The sequence below is a fragment of the Ranitomeya variabilis genome, chromosome 1 (assembly GCF_051348905.1).
Source record: "Ranitomeya variabilis isolate aRanVar5 chromosome 1, aRanVar5.hap1, whole genome shotgun sequence".
NCBI classification, from domain to species: Eukaryota; Metazoa; Chordata; class Amphibia; order Anura; family Dendrobatidae; genus Ranitomeya; species Ranitomeya variabilis.
The window spans coordinates 819808979-819829750 of record NC_135232.1 but is presented as its reverse complement, the minus strand read 5'-3'; the positions used below and the strand labels follow the sequence as shown (position 1 = coordinate 819829750).

General features: G+C 41.2%; 1 protein-coding gene across 3 annotated transcripts in view; it reads left to right on the top strand.

The window, feature by feature from the left end:
- The window catches only part of STAP1 (signal transducing adaptor family member 1), a 175871-nt gene extending 157037 nt beyond the window's left edge, over window positions 1-18834 (top strand). The window contains exons 10-11 of one of the 3 annotated variants that reach the window (XM_077274989.1): window positions 6546-6589; window positions 18227-18834. In XM_077274989.1, coding sequence (XP_077131104.1) covers window positions 6546-6559 — 14 coding nt within the window. In that variant the 3' untranslated portion in view covers window positions 6560-6589; window positions 18227-18834. The remainder of the gene's footprint in view (window positions 1-6545; window positions 6590-18226) is intronic. The other 2 variants (XM_077274993.1, XM_077274984.1) reach the window with 2 other exon arrangements.
- The last annotated feature ends 1938 nt before the right edge of the window (window positions 18835-20772 follow it).

The following is a 20772-nucleotide window of genomic DNA, read 5'->3' as shown; positions in this document are numbered from 1 at the left end:
AAAAGAAAATCCCATGGCAGACAATATGATCACTGATAACAAAAATTCCCCATTAAGTGTCACCTGCTTAACCCAGCAGGAAGTACAGCGGCGTCTAAAAATCACTAAAATTGACAAATCTCCGGGCCCGGATGGGGTACACCCCCGAGTACTGCAGGAACTTAAAGAGTCCATAATAACAGGGTCTGTACCACAGGACTGGAGTATAGCAAATGTGGTGCCAATATTCAAAAAGGGGACAAAAACTGAACCAGTAAGGCCAGTAAGCTTAACCTCTACTGTGGGTAAAATCCTGGAGGGCATTATAAGGGATGCTATACTCGAGTATCTGAAGAGGAATAACCTCATGACCCAGTATCAGCACGGGTTTACTAGGGACCGTTCATGTCAGACTAATTTGATCAGCTTCTATGAAGAGGTAAGTTCCGGACTGGACCAAGGGAACCCAGTGGATGTAGTGTATATGGACTGTTCAAAAGCTTTTAATACGGTGCCACACAAAAGGTTGATACATAAAATGGGAATAATGGGGATAGGGGAAAATATGTGTAAGTGGGTTGAGAGCTGGCTCAGGGATAGGAAACAAAGGGTGGTTATTAATGGAGCACACTCAGACTGGGTCGCGGTTAGCAGTGGGGTACCACAGGGGTCAGTATTGGGCCCTCTTCTTTCTAACATATTTATTAATGACCTTGTAGGGGACATTCAGAGTAGAATTTCAATATTTGCAGATGACACTAAACTCTGCAGGGTAATCAATACAGGGGAGGACAATTTTATATTACAGGATGATTTATGTAAACTAGAAGCTTGGGCTGATAAATGGCAAATGAGCTTTAATGGGGATAAAGGTAAGGTCATGCACTTGGGTAGAAGTAATAAGATGTATAACTATGTGCTTAATTCTAAAACTCTGGGTAAAACCGTCAATGAAAAAGACCTGGGTGTATGGGTGGATGACAAACTCATATTCAGTGGCCAGTGTCAGGCAGCTGCTACAAAGGCAAATAAAATAATGGGATGTATTAAAAGAGGCATAGATGCTCATGAGGAGAACATAATTTTACCTCTATACAAGTCACTAGTGCGACCACACTTAGAATACTGTGCACAGTTCTGGTCTCCGGTGTATAAGAAAGACATAGCTGAACTAGAGCGGGTGCAGAGAAGAGCGACCAAGGTTATTAGAGGACTGAGGGGTCTGCAATACCAAGATAGATTATTACACTTGGGGCTATTTAGTTTGGAAAAACGAAGACTAAGGGGTGATCTTATTTTAATGTATAAATATATGAGGGGACAGTACAAAGACCTTTCTGATGATCTTTTTAATCATAGACCTGAGACAGGGACAAGGGGGCATCCTCTACGTCTGGAGGAAAGAAGGTTTAAGCATAATAACAGACGCAGATTCTTTACTGTAAGAGCAGTGAGACTATGGAACTCTCTGCCGTATGATGTTGTAGTGAGTGATTCATTACTTAAATTTAAGAGGGGACTGGATAGCTTTCTGGAAAAGTATAATGTCACAGGGTATATACACTAGATTCCTTGATAAAGCGTTGATCCAGGGAACTAGTCTGATTGCCGTATGTGGAGTCGGGAAGGAATTTTTTTCCCCAATGTGGAGCTTACTCTTTGCCACATGGTTTTTGTTTTGCCTTCCTCTGGATCAACATGTTAGGGCATGTTAGGTTAGGCTATGGGTTGAACTAGATGGACTTAAAGTCTTCCTTCAACCTTAATAACTATGTAACTATGTAACAAACCAACCTTACTCGGTTCTTGTCCAGTTTAGTCACAGAGATAGCACAAGATTATTCACAAAGTATAACCTTTCCTTTTACTGTGCTGTCCCTCACTCCTCCAGGAATGTCGCAGGGTCGTACTGTCGTCTTCGGTACCGCAGCTTCCTGACTGGCCAGCCAAACTCGCTTTAGGATTTCCCCGTCTATTTCGCACCAGACATTTAGGATAGTTCAAATTAATGGGTCTGTGCACATGTCAGTGTGTTTCCACAGACCATGTGTCGGTGTGCCCCACACGTAGACATGTCTGTTTGTTACCCTCAGCACAGGCAGCAAAATGTCCCACACGCGTGCACACGGAGTGTGAAACACATCAACGACGGGGAAGAAGTGCTACAATAAGCACTGTTGCCTGGTTCCAGGTGCTTAAGACGGCTCTCACCATTCTCCCCTGCTCTGCCAGTGATCGGCGCAAGCAGAGGAGAATGATGCGAGTTATATTCAAGTCAGAACAATAGCAGATGGGGCTTTTTGGACTATTACTCCCATCAAACTACACCTGCTGCCGCTAAGTCTCAGCAGGAGCAGATGATGGGGGTATTCCTCACCCACTGCCTGCCATATAACTAAATGAATGAAAAACCCAGCATGGGTTCCCCCATATTTTCTATAACCAGCCAGGCAAAACTTACAGCTGGGGGCTGCAATCCTCAGCTGTCAGCTTCAGCAAGGTTGGTTATCAAGAATATAAGGATCCCCATGCCTTATTTTTATTTAAATGGCATGAGGTCCCCTCCATTTTTGACAACCAGCATTGCTAAAGCTCACAGCTGGGGGCTGGTTTTCTCAAGCCAGTAAGGGGCCATGGATATTGGCCCCCCAGCCTAAAAATATCAGCCCGCAGCTGCCCAGAAAAGGCACATCTATTAGATACGCCAATTCTGGCACTTTGCTCGGCTCTTCCCACTTGCCCTGAAGCAGTGGCAAGTGGGGTTCATATTTGTGGGGTTGATGTCACCTTTGTATTGTCAGGTGACATCAAGCCCACAACTTAGTAATGGAGAGGTGTCTATAATACTAATACATTAATCCTAATCCTTTAATTGAAAAAGTGACACAGACTCCTTTAATAATCTAAATTAAACCATACTTACGACCTCGCCTAATTCCACAGGAACCCTCGATCTCCTGTAATAAAAGTACAATAAAAAAAATATATTTTTTGGTTGACGGGTTTAGTCTAGACAAGTGTGCACAAAAAAACTAATACCATTAAAATGTTAGAACTTTATTAATGAATACAATCAAAAAACAAGCAAAAAATGTATAAAAATGCCACCAGGCCACTCACATGTTAACCTACTTGTGAGCAACGAGACAGTGACTTGGGATGAGCTGTAGGAGTGTATATTTGACCCTAGTCACCCCTATTTATCCGTACCTACCAGTGGAGGTTGGCACCCTCTTGAATGCAATATGGCGCCCCCGCGGCTCACCCTGATAGCCCTAGAAGTCCCTTAACAACCTGTTGTGTTGAACCCAATCTCAAAACAAATCACTACAATAAGGCAGCTAAGATCAACTAGGAGATCTACAAACCAGTTAAAGGGGCAGTCCAACAAAATAAGGAACTAAAGAGGGCCGATTACCGAGAAAATTGACAGTGTCAGCCACCAACAAAATGCACTGCCAAGTACAAAGAAAACACAACTCTAAATGATCTGATGATCTCAAGGGGTTAATAGGGCAATTGTGGTAATTGACTATTGCTCGCCCTCAAAAATCCCTAGACAAGTCCCTTCCTTGCTGCGCAGGTTGGTGCCCTATGTAATATGCAAATTGCACCCCCGCTCAACTTGGACTTTCCCTCACTCACCCTCCAGTCTTTTCGGCCTTGAAATATCCAGACACGGCACTACTAGTGAGACGGGATACGGGGCAAATGTGATATATTGTCCCTTGTTGGAACTGCTTGACATACGTCTTAAAAAAATCAAATATACAGTCATGAAAACCCTGATTTTTTGATCAACCAGAAATGATCATGGTACAACAAACTCAAAATGATGTGAATATACCAAGGCAAAATATCACCACCAATTGATATAAAGTGTTCCAGTGATAATAATGTCTCTGTAATTACAACGGTGCAAACACATCCTTTCAAGCTGGGTTCTAGGCCCCAGTGATATATCGCTGGATGTTAAATAAACCTTAAATTAAAGACACCCCAACAAAAATCATGTCTGAGACAGCATGCCCAGCATAGTTCAAACCTGTAACAGCATGCCCATAGAAAATGGAACCCATGATACACAACTGCAACATGCCTCAACAGAGAAAATACGCTGAAACCATATACTGAGGGTAACAGTTATTGCACCATGCCCAAAGTAGGTCAACAAAGATATAAATAAAACTCAGTCAATACTGATAAACTTATCTGTATTTCTTGATTTGTTTCCCTCCCATGATAAAGTTCCTCAGGAGGCATATGAGATAGTCTGTGTTTATCCATAACATCAGAGATAAATTTTGTGCCTGGTTGTAAGTGACGCTCTCTCCTCCATTATTGCTTTCATAGATGCCGATACAGTTGAATGCAGCGCGCACTGGGGGGGCAGCATTGGCGCCAGACCCCCCTGATTCATAGGCCCCATAGCCGCTGCATGGGCTGGGGCCCTGGTCTGCCTGCCATGATAGCGGGCAGTGTTAGAAATGAATATTCACTCCTCTCCACTCCTCTGGGGGCGTGGAGAAGAGTGAATATTCATTTCTCTTTAGTAGCGGTGACAGGCTTTAGCTGCAGCAGCTGGCTTCTGCCTCTTGTCACCTGCTGCTGCTCTGCTTGTAGCGGGCAGGCCCCCCTGACTCACGGGCCCCATAGCAGCTGCATGGTGTGGTGCTATTAGCGACACACCACTGGGTGAGAGCCCCTGGAGCAGCAGGGGAGCTAGGCAGCTGCAGGCCTCGTATGCCAGCAGGTGTTAGTGCCTGGGCACACCTGAGAATCCTCCGGTTTTACACTGGGCCAGTCCGACCCTGCTCCAGCTTAACAGCTAATTAGTTAGGGTAATTTAGGTTGAAATGCCACTCAATCCTCTTGATATTGGATTAAGTGTCCATTGTACACTGCTTCTAAACAGGCTCATATTTAGATTACAAATTCAGTTATTTTTTCACTTGCCTATGACCCAGTGCACATTTAATCTCTGCCGGTCCGAGTTATTGTGTTGTGCATGTGTAATTAACTCAGTCAACTAACTAGTATTACTGTCAGCACTAGTGGCCAATCAGGAGTGACTGCACCAATAGCAAGGCTTGTTCAGCGGTCAATCAGGACGCATTCCCTAAACCTATCTAACAGTGCCACCTTTTACATGTGGAGGGAGTGCTTCTGTGCTCTTTGAATCACTATATTGTATTTAAACCTGGTTTCTTTCTGAGCATTCTCATGATTAACCCTTATATATCCTATCTAGTTTGCCCTTGCACTGCATGATTACTCTTTGCTACCATATTATGTCTGACCACCTTCGCTATTACTAGTGATGAGCGAGTATACTCGTTGCTCGGGTGGTCTCTGAGTATTTGTGACTGCTCGGAGATTTAGCTTTCCTTGCCGCAGCTGCATGATTTGCGGCTATTAGACAGCTTGATTTCATGTGGGGATTCCCTAGCAACCAGGCAACCCCCACATGTACATATGCTGGCTAACAGATGTAAATCATGCAGCTGAGGCGATGAAAACTAAATCTCCGAGCAGTCACAAATACTCGGAGACCACCCGAGCATGCTTGGGAAAACCCGAGCAACGAGTATACTAGCTCATCATTAACTATTACCTGTCTATGCGTTACTACATTTTTTGATCCAACTCTGTCATACTTATTTCTTCCATGGTTCTAACTCTAACTTGTTTAGTTTTTCTCTCTGCTCACTCCACCGGTCAGAAGCTACGCTGCAGAAGCAACCTGGAGTCCTCTGTAGTGAAGGCCAAATCCCCATATAGCAGTTAAGTGGTGAAAACCTGGGTGCTCCTTGAGCAATGCTAAACATAGTGGCGGTGCCAATCCTGGCCACACAAGCATATAAACTAATGCAATTATTACAGCAGTGGGCCCAATTTTCAGAAATTGCAGAACTAATATTTAAATGGTCACTATATGCTCAGGCAACTTGATCTCCCGTCTGCCTAAAAAAAATGCAAGCAGATCTTTGTCAATGTGCTCCTGCTCTCCTGTCAGTGAAACTTCAAAATGTCTTAACAGACAAGCTTTCAGATTAGACAAGCATGACAGGGGGCAATGCACACATGAATGGAATTGCGGACAGGGCAGCTATAGAATCTATAGTTCTGCCAAAAAGCTGAAGAAGAGGAACATAAAGAATCAAAATGGCTGGATGTCAGGTTGCAGACCATGATAATTGGGGCATATTAGACCGGTTTATACATCAAAAAGCCACTTTAATTTGTGGCAGATGTGAGCACCAAGATTATGTTCTTCTACAGGTTTTCTGTCAGAGAACTGATACGCTTTAAGTTTAGTTCAGTTGACACTTAGCTATTCTGGATGGTGAGCCCCCTAGAATTTTGGAACCATGTCAACTAGATACTTACTATGTGCCCTTTTTTTCCCTACTATTTCCATGATTCATCACCTTTCTGCAACATCCAACACTTTACACCAGTTATTTTCTTGTATGTATAGTAGATGTTAAATAGTTCAACCTAAGAACAGTATTGTTTACTACCAGTAATTATTAATTTTCATTCATTTTCACTTTTGTCATCAGTATTTCCAAAATAATGTCAGACTATCAAGAAGCATGTCCATCTGGTAAGTACATCTGAAGGAATGTGATCTAGATTACAATTCATGCAATTTTACACCAAATCCCTAGTAGATTTACTACAAACAAACTCAGAGTAAGTAACCATTTCAGTCATCCTTTAAGGCATGCAGCCTAGGTGTCTGTGCTACTGTCACTTACAAGGGAGTCTCTGCAATACATTACTTTTAATATGGAACTGGAGATAAACTAAATGTATTCATAATAATTCTTTGATATTTCTTAAATGTATGTTTCACAATTACATTGGTAAAGTCTATGATCTGGGACTTGTAAAGGGCTTTTCCGGGCTGTGGACAAACTTCTCCAGTTACACTACGTGGCCTCTGACACGTTTGTATAATACACGTTGGTAAAAAAACGGTAATGGGGTCATCAGTGTTTTCCATCAGGGTGTCATCAATGTGTGGTTCATGTGGCCGTTTTTATCATCTGTGCGTCCGTATTTACCTATCAGTGTGTCATCCATATGTCAGTGTTTACCATCAGTGTGTCATCTGTGTGTCCGGGTTTACCATCAGTGTGTCATCCGTGTCTACCATCATCAGTGTGTCATTCTTGTGTCTGGGTTTACCATCAGTTTATCTTCCGTATGTCCGTGTTTACTATCAGTGTGTCATCCGTGTGTCCGTATTTACCTATCAGTGTGTCATCCATATGTCAGTGTTTACCATCAGTTTATCTTCCGTATGTCCGTGTTTACTATCAGTGTGTCATCCATGTGCCCGTGTTTACCTATCAGTGTGTCATCTGTGTCTACTATCATCAGTGTGTCATCCTTGTGTCTGGGTTTACCATCAGTTTATCATCCGTGTGTCCGTGTTTACCATCAGTTTATCATCCGTATGTCCGTGTTTACCATCAGTGTGTCATCCGTGTGTCTGTGTTTACCATCAGTGTGTCATCCGTGTATCCGGGTTTACCATCAGTTTATCATCCGTATGTCCATGTTTACCATCAGTGTTTCATCCATGTGTCTGTGTTTACCATCACGGTGTCATCCATGTGTCCGTGTTTACCATCAGTGTGTCATCCGTGTGTCTGTTTTTACAAACAATGTGTGATCCGTGTTTCAATGTTTACTATCAGTTTGTCATTCGTGTATCCATGTTTACCAGTGTGTCATCTGTGTGTCTGTGTTTATCATCAGTGTGTCATCCTTGTGTCCGTGTTTACCATCAGTGTGTCATCCGTGTGTCCGTGTTTACCATCAGTGTGTCATCCGTGTGTCCGTGTTTACCATCAGTGTGTCATCCGTGTGTCCGTGTTTACCATCAGTGTGTCATCCGTGTGTCCGTATTTACCATCAGTGTATCATGTGTCCGTGTTTACCATCAGTGTGTCATCCGTGTCTGTGTTTACCATCACTGTGTCATCCGTGTGTCCGTATTTACCATCAGTGTATCATGTGTCCGTGTTTACCATCAGTGTGTCATCCGTTTGTCTGTGTTTACCATCAGTGTGTCATCCGTGTGTCCGTGTTTACCATCAGTGTGTCATCCGTGTGTCTGTGTTTACCATCAGTGTGTCATCCGTGTCCGTGTTTACCATCACTGTGTCATCCGTGTGTCCGTATTTACCATCAGTGTGTCATGTGTCCGTGTTTACCATCAGTGTGTCATCCGTGTCTGTGTTTACCATCACTGTGTCATCCGTGTGTCCGTGTTTACCATCAGTGTGTCATCCGTGTGTCCGTGTTTACCATCAGTGTGTCATCCGTGTGTCTGTGTTTACCATCAGTGTGTCATCCGTGTGTCTGTGTTTACCATCAGTGTGTCATCCATGTGTCCGTGTTTACCATCAGTGTGTCATCCATGTGTCCGTGTTTACCATCAGTGTGTCATCCGTGTGTCCGTGTTTACCATCAGTGTATCATGTGTCCGTGTTTACCATCAGTGTGTCATCCGTGTCTGTGTTTACCATCACTGTGTCATCCGTGTGTCCGTGTTTACCATCAGTGTGTCATCCGTGTGTCCGTATTTACCATCAGTGTATCATGTGTCCGTGTTTACCATCAGTGTGTCATCCGTGTGTCCGTGTTTACCATCAGTGTGTCATCCATGTTTCCATGTTTCCCATCAGTGTGGTCATCAGTTTTTTTCCAGTATGGATAAATAAATAAATTTCATAGCTTCTCCTATACCTTAAACACAGACTTCTCACGGATAGCACGTAAATGCCATGCGTGTTCTCTATGTGTTTTTCACAGACTCATTGACTTTTATTGGCCCTTGTCATCAGTGCTGCTGGAAAAAAAAAAAACAGACCTGTGAAAACACGGACATGTGAGCAGCCCCATAGGTTATAATAGGTACGTGTGGGATCCATAAAGAAAAAGAGATGACACACTAGAAACACAGTCTTGTGAAGGAGGCCTGTGACTGGCAATTACCAACTTGTGACTATTTGCATCTGCAAATCGCATACATGTGGTCATGTGACCGCCCACTCATGCTGGGAATATAGTGGAATCGTGACAGTGTGCTCATGTTCTTTGTACTACATGAAAATCCCAACAAATAAAGTAGCACTGTGTAGCGCTATAGCATGAAAGCATGAAATATATGAAATAGGAATTGCACTACTGCTTTAGAAAATAGGAAAAATTTAGAATACTTAGCGCACAAATTGGCCAATTCATGTGTACCCGGCAGACACGATAAGGATGTTTGTACTACAGGAATTCTACAAGGACAGACAAGCGGACATCAGACATTATTTTTTGGTATGGTAGCAGCATTTCCTTGTGTAGCTACTTTAGACTTTTTTTTTTTTATCTAAGCCTTCTCTTCTATCTGCCCTCTTGTATTTTTTTATTTTCTGATTCCCATAGTCTTAATAAAGTAGGCTGAATGCACTTCAATATAATAGCTATTCACCACACTGATATGAGATTGTGCCATAACAGTAAGAAGTGACCAAAAGAAAAAACAGACAGACAGGGGAAGGAAAATTACCTCCCAACAAGATGGGGGAAGAGACAGCAAGATTTCCAAATGCCTGCACTGAAACAGTGGTATTTGGAGGGAAAAGGATTGCAAATATCCAAAGTTGAGAGGGCTTATAGCTGTAGGAGCTAAGCACTCTAAATCCAAATAAACGTCTCAAAAATATTGTAGATATAAGAAAAAGGTATGCAAAATAAAGAAGGATGCATGGACAGGTGAAGGCCCGGGCCCGGCAGCCCTGTTGCCTATTGCCATTTCCTTTCAAGGGTATGTGTCCACATTCAGGATTGCATCAGGATTTGGTCAGGATTTTTCATCAGTATTTGTAAGCCAAAACCAGGAGTGGGTGATAAATGCAGAAGTTGTGCATATGTTTCTATTATACTTTTCCTCTAATTGTTCCACTCCTGGTTTTGGCTTACAAATACTGATGAAAAATCCTGACCAAATTCTGATGCAATCCTGAACATGGACACATACCCCAAGAGTCTCCATACGACAAGCACGGTCAAAAAAACATTCCAAACTTAGGTATTAAAGTATAAAAGGTATTACCTAAAGTTTAGCTCCTACAGCTATAAGCCCTCCCAACTTTGGTGATTTGCAATAGTTTTCCCTCCAAATACCACTGTTTCAGTGCAGGCATTTGGAAATCTTGCTGTCTCTTCCCCATCTTGTTTGGAGGTAATTTTCCTTCCCCTGTCTTTTTATATTTAATTTTTTTTTCTTACATACATATGTAATAAAGATATGCTTTTATACATTTTTCTTCTTTTTGTCACTTCTTACTGTTATGGCACAATCTCATATCAGTGTGGTGAATAGCTCTTGTATTTTTTTGTATTGTACAGTAGTAAAAATGCATATAAACCTTCAGGGAAATGTATACGTTTTGCTTAAAAAAATAAAAAATCACTATGTAAACCCGATGTTCATGCGGGTGAAAAGGGGGTTATACAGGATAAATGACATTCCACTATCAAGGTAAACTAGCTGAGAAGTGGTTTTGTAAGCTGCTTGCAATGGCAATAAAGGGTGCGGTGTTCAAGAAATTTCATGCCAAGAGTGCAACAAAACGGGCTCTCACATCACATTTTGTTTCCTGTTTGTGTTGGCATTTCTGCCAACTACTTAATTTTAACCTTGGCCTATGAAGAGAGAATAGTGTTTTTGTTGTTAGCTAACTATAATCATAGAAGTCAAATAATACTATGATAAAATATAATTCTGCAAATCTCACGTGACCTTTAGAATGGAAGAATTGTCAGTAAATTAAAGCCATGTACTTGTAAGGCCACGCTGAAGAAAACTACAGTCAGACAATCCAAGAATGTCTTAAAAATCTACATTAAGGCCTTGTGTTGTGAACTCTATTTTTTGGGCTCCCTCTAGTAGTCACAAGCGGTACTGTGTAGTGTTGTCTTTCTGCAGGTTGGCTTCATCACCTGGTTCGTTATCCTTGGTTGGTTTCCTATTTAGCTCACCTGGATACTCAGTTCCTTGCCTGTTATCAATGTATTCAGTGCTCTTCAGATTCCTGGTGACTACCTTGCTCCCAGTCTCTCCAAGACAAGCTAAGTTTTTGTTTGTTCAGTTTCTGATTATCAGCGTTCATCATGTTTTTTGTCCAGCTTGTTAAAATGTGATTTCTTACTTGCTGGTTGCTCTAGGGGACTGAGTTTCTCCCCTCACACCGTTAGTTGGTGTGGGGGTTCTTGAAATCTCAGTGTGGATATTTTGTAAGGGTTTTTTACTGACCGCATAGACCCCTTTTCTATTTTCTGCTATCTAGAATTAGTGGGCCTCTTTTGCTGAATCTGCTTTCACCCCTGTGTATGTGCCTTCCTCTTACCTCACCGTTATTATCTGTTGGGGGCTTCTATATCTTTTGGGGATTATTTCTCTGGAGGCAAGAGAGGTCTTTCTTTCTCTCTAGGGGTTGTTAGTTCCTCAGGCTGGCTCGAGACGTCTAGGATTTTAGACACGTTCACCGGCTGCCTCCAGTGTGGTTGGATAGGTTCAGTTTTGCGGTCAGTCCAGTTTTCCACCTCCCTAGAGCTTGTCCTATGTTTAGTCACCTTGCTGGAGTAATTTGTGATTCTCAACCACTAAGGATCATAACAGCCTTGCCAGTAATGTTCTCTCTGGTCTTGATGACGAGACATGGGGGGTGTCAGAAGATACTGGTACATGAAGAGGTGCTTCCCTCCTTATTAATGGGGAGTGTCTGAAGAATGATGTGCGCCTCTGTGTGCCACGCCACAAATCTTCTCCAGTCCATTAATTAAACAAGTTGTGACCTCACATACCTGCCTCGTCCCTGTCCGGCCCAGACCCACCCATATACGGTAGAACATGTCAAAAAGAGCACATTTTTTCAAGCAAATTTTGACAGAATTCTGTCAAAATTGCTTTGGTGAATTGGGATGATTTTGGGATATTTTTCCAGAAATGGTTAAATAAAAAACGTTAGGATACTTTACAATATATTGTCAGTCTTGTAATGTTACCACCAAAGATTTGTTGCTGAGAATATTGCATTGGTGACTAGAGAATTGATTTCTTATGTACCACCGGTTCTTCTATGTATCCATTAATTGTGATGAATTTCAAGAGTCACATTATCCATTTGTTCGGAAAATAACTTGTATGTATGTACACACATTATATATATATATATATATATATATATATATATATATATATATATATATATATATATATATATACACACACACACACACTGCTCAAAAAAATAGAGGGAACACTAAAATCCCACGTCCTAGATATCACTGAATGAAATATTCCAGTTGTAAATCTTTATTCATTGCATAGCGGAATGTGTTGAGAACAATGAAACCTAAAAATTATCAACGTAAATCACATCTAATATCCCACGGAGGTCTGGAGTTGGAATGATGCTCAAAATCAAAGTGGAAAATGAAGTTACAGGTTGATCCAACTTCAGTGGAAATGCCTCAAGACAGGGAAATTATGCTAAGTAGTGTGTGTGGCCTCCACATGCCTGTATGATCTCCCTACAATGCCTGGGCATGCTCCTGATGAGTTGGTGGATGGTCTCCTGAGGGATCTCCTCCCAGACCTGGACTAAAGCATCCGCCAATCCTGGACAGTCTGCGGTGCAACGTGACGTTGGTGGATGGTGCTGGACATGATGTCCCAGATGTGTTCAATCTGATTCAGGTCTGAGGAACAAGCGGGCCAGTCCATAGCTTCAATGCCTTCATGTTGCAGGAACTGCTGACACACTCCAGCCACATGAAGTCTGGCATTGTCCTGCATTAGGTGAAACCCAGGGCCAACTGCACCAGCATATGGTCTCACAAGGGGTCTGAGGATCTCATCTCAGTACCTAATGGCAGTCAGGCTAAATCTGGTGAGCACATCGAGGGCTGTGCGGCCCTCCAAAGAAATGCCACCCCACACCATTACTGACCCACTGCCAAACCGGTCATGCTGAAGGATGTTGCAGCAGCAGATCGCTTTCCACGGCATCTCCAGAGTCTGTCACGTCTGATACATGTGCTCAGTGTGAATCTGCTTTCATCTGTGAAGTGCACAGGGTGCCAGTGATGAATTTGCCAATCCTGGTGTTCTGTGGCAAATGCCAAGCGTCCTGCACGATGTTGGGCTGTGAGCACAACGCCCATCTGTGGACGTCGGGCACTCAGACCATCCTTCTAACCGTTTGTGCAGACACATGCACATTTGTGGCCCCCTGGAGGTCATTTTGCTGGGCTCTAGCAGTGCTCCTCCTGTTTCTCAAAGCTCAAAGGCTGAGGTAGCGGTCCTGCTGCTCGGCTGTTGCCTCCTAGGGCTCCTTTTATGTCTCCTGGTGTACTGGCCTGTCTCCTGGTAGTGTCTCCAGCCTCTGGACACTACGCTGACAGACACAGCAAACCTTCTTGCCACAGCTCGCATTGATGTGCCATCCTGAATGAGCTGCACTACCTGAGCCACTTGTGTGGGTTGTAGAGTCCGTCTCATGCGACCACAAGTGTGAAAGCACAACCAACATTCAAAAGTGACCAAAACATCAGCCAGAAAGCATTGGTACTGAGATTTGGTATGTGGTCCCCACCTGCAGAACCACTCCTTTATCGAGTGTGTCTTGATGATGACAATTTCCATCTGTTGTCTTTTCCATTTACACAACAGCATGTGAAATTGAGAAATTGATTGTCAAACAGTGTTGCTTCCTAAGTGGACAGTTTGATTTAACAGAACAGAATATAACTCAAAGTTAATCAAACTTAAGCGTTCCCTTTATTTTTTTGAGATATATATATATATATATATATATATATATATATATATATATATATTATATAAAGCTGAATGTGTGTATGTATGTGTGTATGCGTGTATGTATGTCCGGGATTGGCATTTGAACCGTCGCAGCTACAGCCACAAAATTTTGCACAGTCACACGTCTGGACCCCGAGAGCGTCATAGGCTATATTGTGAGGTGAAATTTTAACCCCGCGCTCTCCAATTCACCAAACAATTTTGCCCCTATCTACATAATGGGGAAAAAATGAAAGGAAAAGTGTTGGAGGCAAATTAACAGCTGCCAGATGTGAACAAGGGGGACTTAAAGAATGAGAGCGATGGCGCCAAAGAGTATATACTGTACAGTTGCTAAGGTGGGGCCCCGACATGGGATAATCACCACACCACCACGGGGATATGAACACACACAAAATGCGCCACACACTACCACGTGCTCGAACATATATACCACCCTCAGCGCACATTTCACAACACATACACCAACCTCGCCACACAAAAGTCGCCGCTCAAAACGCGCCACGCGCAAAACTCTCCACATGCAAAACTCGCCACACGTGCAAAACTCACCTCATGGAAAACTCGCCACACGCAAAACTTGCACACGCGGAAAAATTGCCACATGCACGAAAGTTGCAACACATACAAAAGTTGCCTCACACAAAACTTGCACATACTCAAAAGGCACCACACATAAAACTTGCCACGCGCAAAACTCGCCATGCGCAAAACTTGCTGCACACAACTTGCTACACTAACCTGTCACATGCAACTCGACACACAAAAAGTTGCTACACGCATGTCGCCACACAAAACTCATCTCACAAAAGTCGCTACATGCATGTCGCCACACGCAACTCAACACACACAACTTGACACACGAAACTCGCCCTAAAACACACACAAGTCTGGTATTATCCTTCAAAAATAAAAATCTGATTAATAAGCTGACAAACTACAAGAGCAACAAATGTACCATATAGGAATCCGGCAGCTGTCAGTCACATGACCAGTCTATTATGTGTATGTGTGAGCTAATATATACTGCCAGGGGGTGGGCTTACTGTTGGCTGGGGATTTATCAGGCTGCCAATTTAGCTTACAAATACTGAGGTAAAAATACTGACAAAATAACGTGTGAACGAGGTCTAATACAGGAGGAGATGACATACAGATATATACTATATACAGGAGGAGATGACACACAGGTATATACTATTTTCAAAGGGAGATGACACAGGTATATACTATATGCAGGAGGAGATGGCACACAGATATATACTATATACAGGAGAGATGACACACAGGTATATACTATATAGAGGAGATGACATACAGGTACATACTACATACAGCAGGAGATGACATACAGGTATATACTATATACAGAAGGAGATGACACACAGGTATATACTATATACAGGAGCAGATTACCTACAGGTATATAGTATATACAGGAGGAGATGACATACAGGTATATGCTATGTATAGGAGGAGATGACATACAGGTATATACTATATACAGGAGGAGATGACACACAGATATATACTATATATAGGTGAGATGACACACAGGTATATACTATATACAGGAGGAGATTACATACAGGTATATACTATATATAGGAGGAGATGACATACAGGTATATACTATATACAGGGGAGATGACACACAGCAGGTATATACTATATACAGGGGAGATGACATACAGGTATATACTATATACAGGAGATGACATACAGGTGTAAACTATATATAAGGGAGATGACAAACATGTATATACTGAGGTGAAAATGAGAGGTGTGAGGTGAAAATGAAAAGGTGTGAGTGCAAAATGAGAGGAGTGAGGGAAAAGAGTGGAGTGATCGGAAAATGACAGATGTGAGGTCGAAATGACAAGTGTTAGGGGGGAATGAGAGGAGTGAGGGGGAAAATAAGAGGAATGAGGGGGAAAATGAGAGGTGTGAGGGGGAAAATGAGAGATGTGAGGGGGAAAATGAAAGATGTGATGGGGAAAATGAGAGGCATGATGGGAAAATAAGAGAAGTGAGGTGCTATAACTAACCACAGATATTTACTATGCCCAGGCAACGCCGGGCTCTTCAGCTAGCTTAGATTTACAATATCCATGCTTTTCTCATGGTCAACTTTATGTGGCCTGTTCAAGAGTTGGAACAGCCAAAAATCTGTTTGTCTTTGCACCTGAAGGAAAAACTAAGAATGTCGTTTATCAAAAGGCTCTCGAATAAGTAGTAGAAGATTACTTCACATTACTTGGCCAATTTAGTTAAATCTGTGTGGAATATCTCTGGTGTTGAAATATATGTTGTAAAATGCTTCTATTAGCTTAGTTTTTGCCTTTTAATAATTACATTTCTATCTATTTGTTTTGTGTTTTTTTTGTGCAGAATAAATTTTTGTTAACACATTCTATTTTGCTAACAGCAGTTATTACCCCGGGCGAAGCCGGGTAGTACAGCTAGTATTTTATATACACACACATTTTTTTTCAAAAAAATAAAAATAGACAACAAATAATATATATGGTATATATTGAATTAAGACTTGCAACCTGAAATTTCCCTAACTTTTTTTTCTGTCTAATGAATGTGTGCAACAGAGGTAGATCAGTGATCTGAACTGAGAAATCCCCATAATACGGGTCTTAAACCGTAAACTGAACAACATTCTAGTCATTCTTTTTATAACCTTTGAGACAGTAACAATGGATACATATATGTTTTCATATATCTTGTGTATATTTCTTTTTCAAAAGAAAGAAGCTCTCCAGTACCCGTGCACACATGGCTTTGGTACTGTGCCCCTTCTTTTTTTCATTGTCCGTGATTCAACCTCCCTAACTGTGAGAAATAGCAAACACTATAGTACAACTTACTTAGGACAAGTTCACACTACTGCATTTTTGGCCCAAGAAAAAACGGACATCAGATGGACCAATGTTATTCAACTAGGCTGTGCATGAAAAAAAAAATCACAGCATTTTTCTTTATGTTGGATGAGCCTTTTCAAATCTATAGTTGGACTAAAAAAAAAAAAAAAAAAAAAAATCGGATTCCATACACATCAACCATATACTTTTCTGAATTTTATGGATACATTGCAGCGCTTCAAAAGGAATCTGACAGTAGTATTCCCCCAAAAAACTACATATCTTTCTTTTAAAAAAATCCAGCAACACCTCTACATGTCCAGTACATTGATTCCTCCATTACTGAGAAATCAGTGTTTAAATTTAAATGCAAATAAGGCTAAAGGACTATGGTAGGTAGATCTGAAGCCTCTGTCACTCAGCTCTATTCTGTGTCCAGCACCACCTCCTCCTGCTTGACTGGCACCTCCTTTGCCTATAGCCACTCAGCATAGAGGCTGCAGGTTAAGCAGGAGGCAGCGGCGCTGGGCAGGGAATAGAGCTGGAGTGACAGAGGCTTCAGATCAGCAAATAGCTCTTCAGCCTCATTTCCATATCAATCTTAAAGCTGATTTTGCAGTAACGTAGAGTCAGAATGGCCATGTAACGGTATTGCTGGATTAGTCTTTCAAAGAGCACTTGCACATTTAAATAGCTTTGAGGGTGAAATTCTGCTGACAGATTCTCTTAAACATAGGAAATTGTATTTGGTCTTGTAAATTTTAATTACTGCTGATGTATATAAACAGATTGCACAAAGATGAAATTAGATGAAAATCATCTATTTTTTTTCTAGATGAAAATTGGACAGTTTTTTTTTTTTTTTAACAGCACATGCGAACCTAGCCTAATGGGAAAACCCCTTTTTGATAATGAAGCAAGTTTCTCTGTAGTAAAACCATGATTTTAGGGAGATTCCATCTTAATAGTCTTAGGAATAATAGAAAGATACTGTTAAAATAACAAAAAGGTCCTTACTTAGCCCTGGATGGGTTTTGTTAACATTGCAGAAGCGATGATATTAGGTCTGTAGCAAGTCACTGCCCCATACAATCACTGGGTTTACTGGTCATGTCGATGTAGTCATAGACAGATTGCTTAGCCCAGTGATTGGCTGCAGTGGTTACTTGCTATAGTGATCACATCAGCATTGCACCCATATTATTAAAGTCAGACAAGCCTATGAAAACTCGTCCGATTTCCATTCGTATTGCAATGTGTATCCGTATTTTACGACAGAACTTTAAAACTGTAGATTTCAAGGCAAGTCATGGGGGACGCACGTGAATCCTGGCTGCAATTTGGCTGTTTTTGGCAGCTTGTCTGGGACTACAATGCTACCAGTGTTACCGAGTAGCTCTTACAAAACATGTAGTTTTGCTATATCTATTTAATGTGGTCACGATTTAATAAAAACTGTCTGTTTGTATTTCAGAACACGTTACTGTGAAACAAGATTTTGGATGAAACCATGTTGAATGAAATTAAAGACCCATTTATGTATATATATAGCAGAAGGGAAGAAAAACTATGATATGTCAAGAAGTACTTTTATTGAGTGTACCAAACATGAGCTGATCTCAAAAGAAAAAAAAAGACACAACCAATAACTGTATAGCTTCTTCTTTCTTTATTTACACATGTATATCCGGGTGACCCATAGCCACTTGTGCCAGCCTTTTGGTTTCGGGGGGCCATAACATAATCACGGTCATAACTCCTCCAATGATCTTATGTGCTATCAGAACATTTACGTTTTGTAATGTTTCTCCACTGTATTCATCAGATGATATTTGCACATCATACTCAAGTTCTGACCGTGACTGAATATTCTGTACTATGGAGAAAAGTGCCACTGAAGAGGTGCGAAGACAACAAGCTCAGACAGAATTGCACATGCCTCTAGAATGTTGTTTGTTAAGAAAAAGAAAACAACGTGTATGTATAAAATAACTGATCCAGCTATAAAATTCTCGTTCCAAAAATGACCGTTATAACATAAGTAATAAAAGTAATAGCTATTAATAAAACATCTGGTTTAGTAAAAAGCTGGGCTCGGTATTTCTAACTTCTCTTTTTGGGCAATCGTTTTTTTTGGAATCTGCATTAGTTTACCACATTTTGGGGAAAAAAAATGGCTGATTGTCTTGAGAACTTGATAGGTCAATCCATTCTACAGACTGCTCACTGACTCTGATGAGTCAATGTATTACTTAAAAGGGATTGTCTACGTTAACCACTGATGACCTATCCTTAGGGTAGGTGATCAGTATGTGGATCAGTGGGGTTCTGGGTCCAGTCACCTCCATCGATCAGCTTAAAACAGCTTGAGCAGCGGATCCTGAATTACACGATGGACAAGTGAAACTATTTATCCCTTCCACTGCGGTGGTGCTGCAGGAAAATGGAGAAGTTTACCAAGCCTACAACCTGCAGTAACCACTGATCCACCAAACCACTGCACAACCAGTTTAACCCTCTCACCTACTGTATCCTAACCCATCCCTTGTAGATTGTGAGCCCTCGCGGGCAGGGTCCTCTCTCCTCATATACCAGTGGTAACTAGTTTTGTTTAAGATTATTGTACTTGTTTTTATTATGTATTCCCCTCCTCACATGTAAAGCGCCATGGAATAAATGGCGCTATAATAATAAATAGTAACAACAACAATAATAACCAGGTTGCCATCAGAATACAGCTTGTGTATTCAGCAAAAAACACAATGCCCATAGGAGATATTCACTTTAGGCTAGGAACACAAGAAAAATATAGAAAAATCGGTCCCGTTCTTATTCAGGAGAGTGGGACCATTTTTTTATGACTTGTAATCCATGTGCTGTCTGTACACAATCTGTGTTTTTACTCAGCAGCTATTAATCTTTTACAGTTTCCTGTGCTACAGAATTGTAATGTATACGTAAAAACTGGATGGCATACTGATGGACCATAAGGCATACGATTTTTTTTTCTTGCCCCATCCGATTTCAGAGTAAAATCACAGTATGCTGCAATTTTTTTATTCACGCCGAATATAGATGAGAAAAAATATGCAGATCTGCGCTACCTCGTTGAATAACATTCTGTAGTGCTAAAGCATGTCAATATGAAGTATATAAAATATGAATAGCAATACTGCTTCTGGATACTAGGAAAAAATTGAGACACTTAGCACATAATTTGGCCAATTTATGCATGCCCAGCGGCTAATGACAAGGCAGTCCCAGAACTACTGGGAACCTACATGTCTAGTGTGACTAACTCTCTAAGGGCTCCTGCCCACTAGTGATGAAATCGGACAAATTCAATCAGATAAAAAAAAAGGTTTGAATTCGGACTAATGTTAATCTATGATTGAGTGTTCATCCGCGTTTTCTTTTTCCAGCTCAGATCGGATCATAATAAGGGCTGGAAAAAAATCGCAGCATGCTGCGATTGCAATCAGAAATCGGATGACATCCCGCAATAGAAGTCAATGGGTGCGAGAAAAAAAAAAATTGCACAGCACTCGCACCATGCAAGTGCTGTCCGATTTTAACGCACCGGTGTCCTTTGAAAAGCCAGCAATTCATATGCGGCTACTGTAAAATCCCACTGACAGATTAGAAAAGAAAAGATAGAGCACATATATACACAGAATAGGTCAGATACATGCACATATATATATATATATATATATATATATATATATATATATATATATATATATATATATATATATATATATATATATATACACACATACATACACACACACACACATATACATACAACCCCTGGCAAAAATGATTCACCGGCCTTGGAGGATTTTCATTCCGTTGTTTAGTTTTGTGCCATGTCTGTGATCTGCTTTTTTTCTACAAAATTAAAGTCATTTCAAATGGCAACTTTCTGGCTTTAAGAAGCACTAAAAATAATCAAGAACAAAAAATGTGGTAGTTGGTAATGGTTACTTTTTTTTAACTAAGCATAGGGTAAAAATT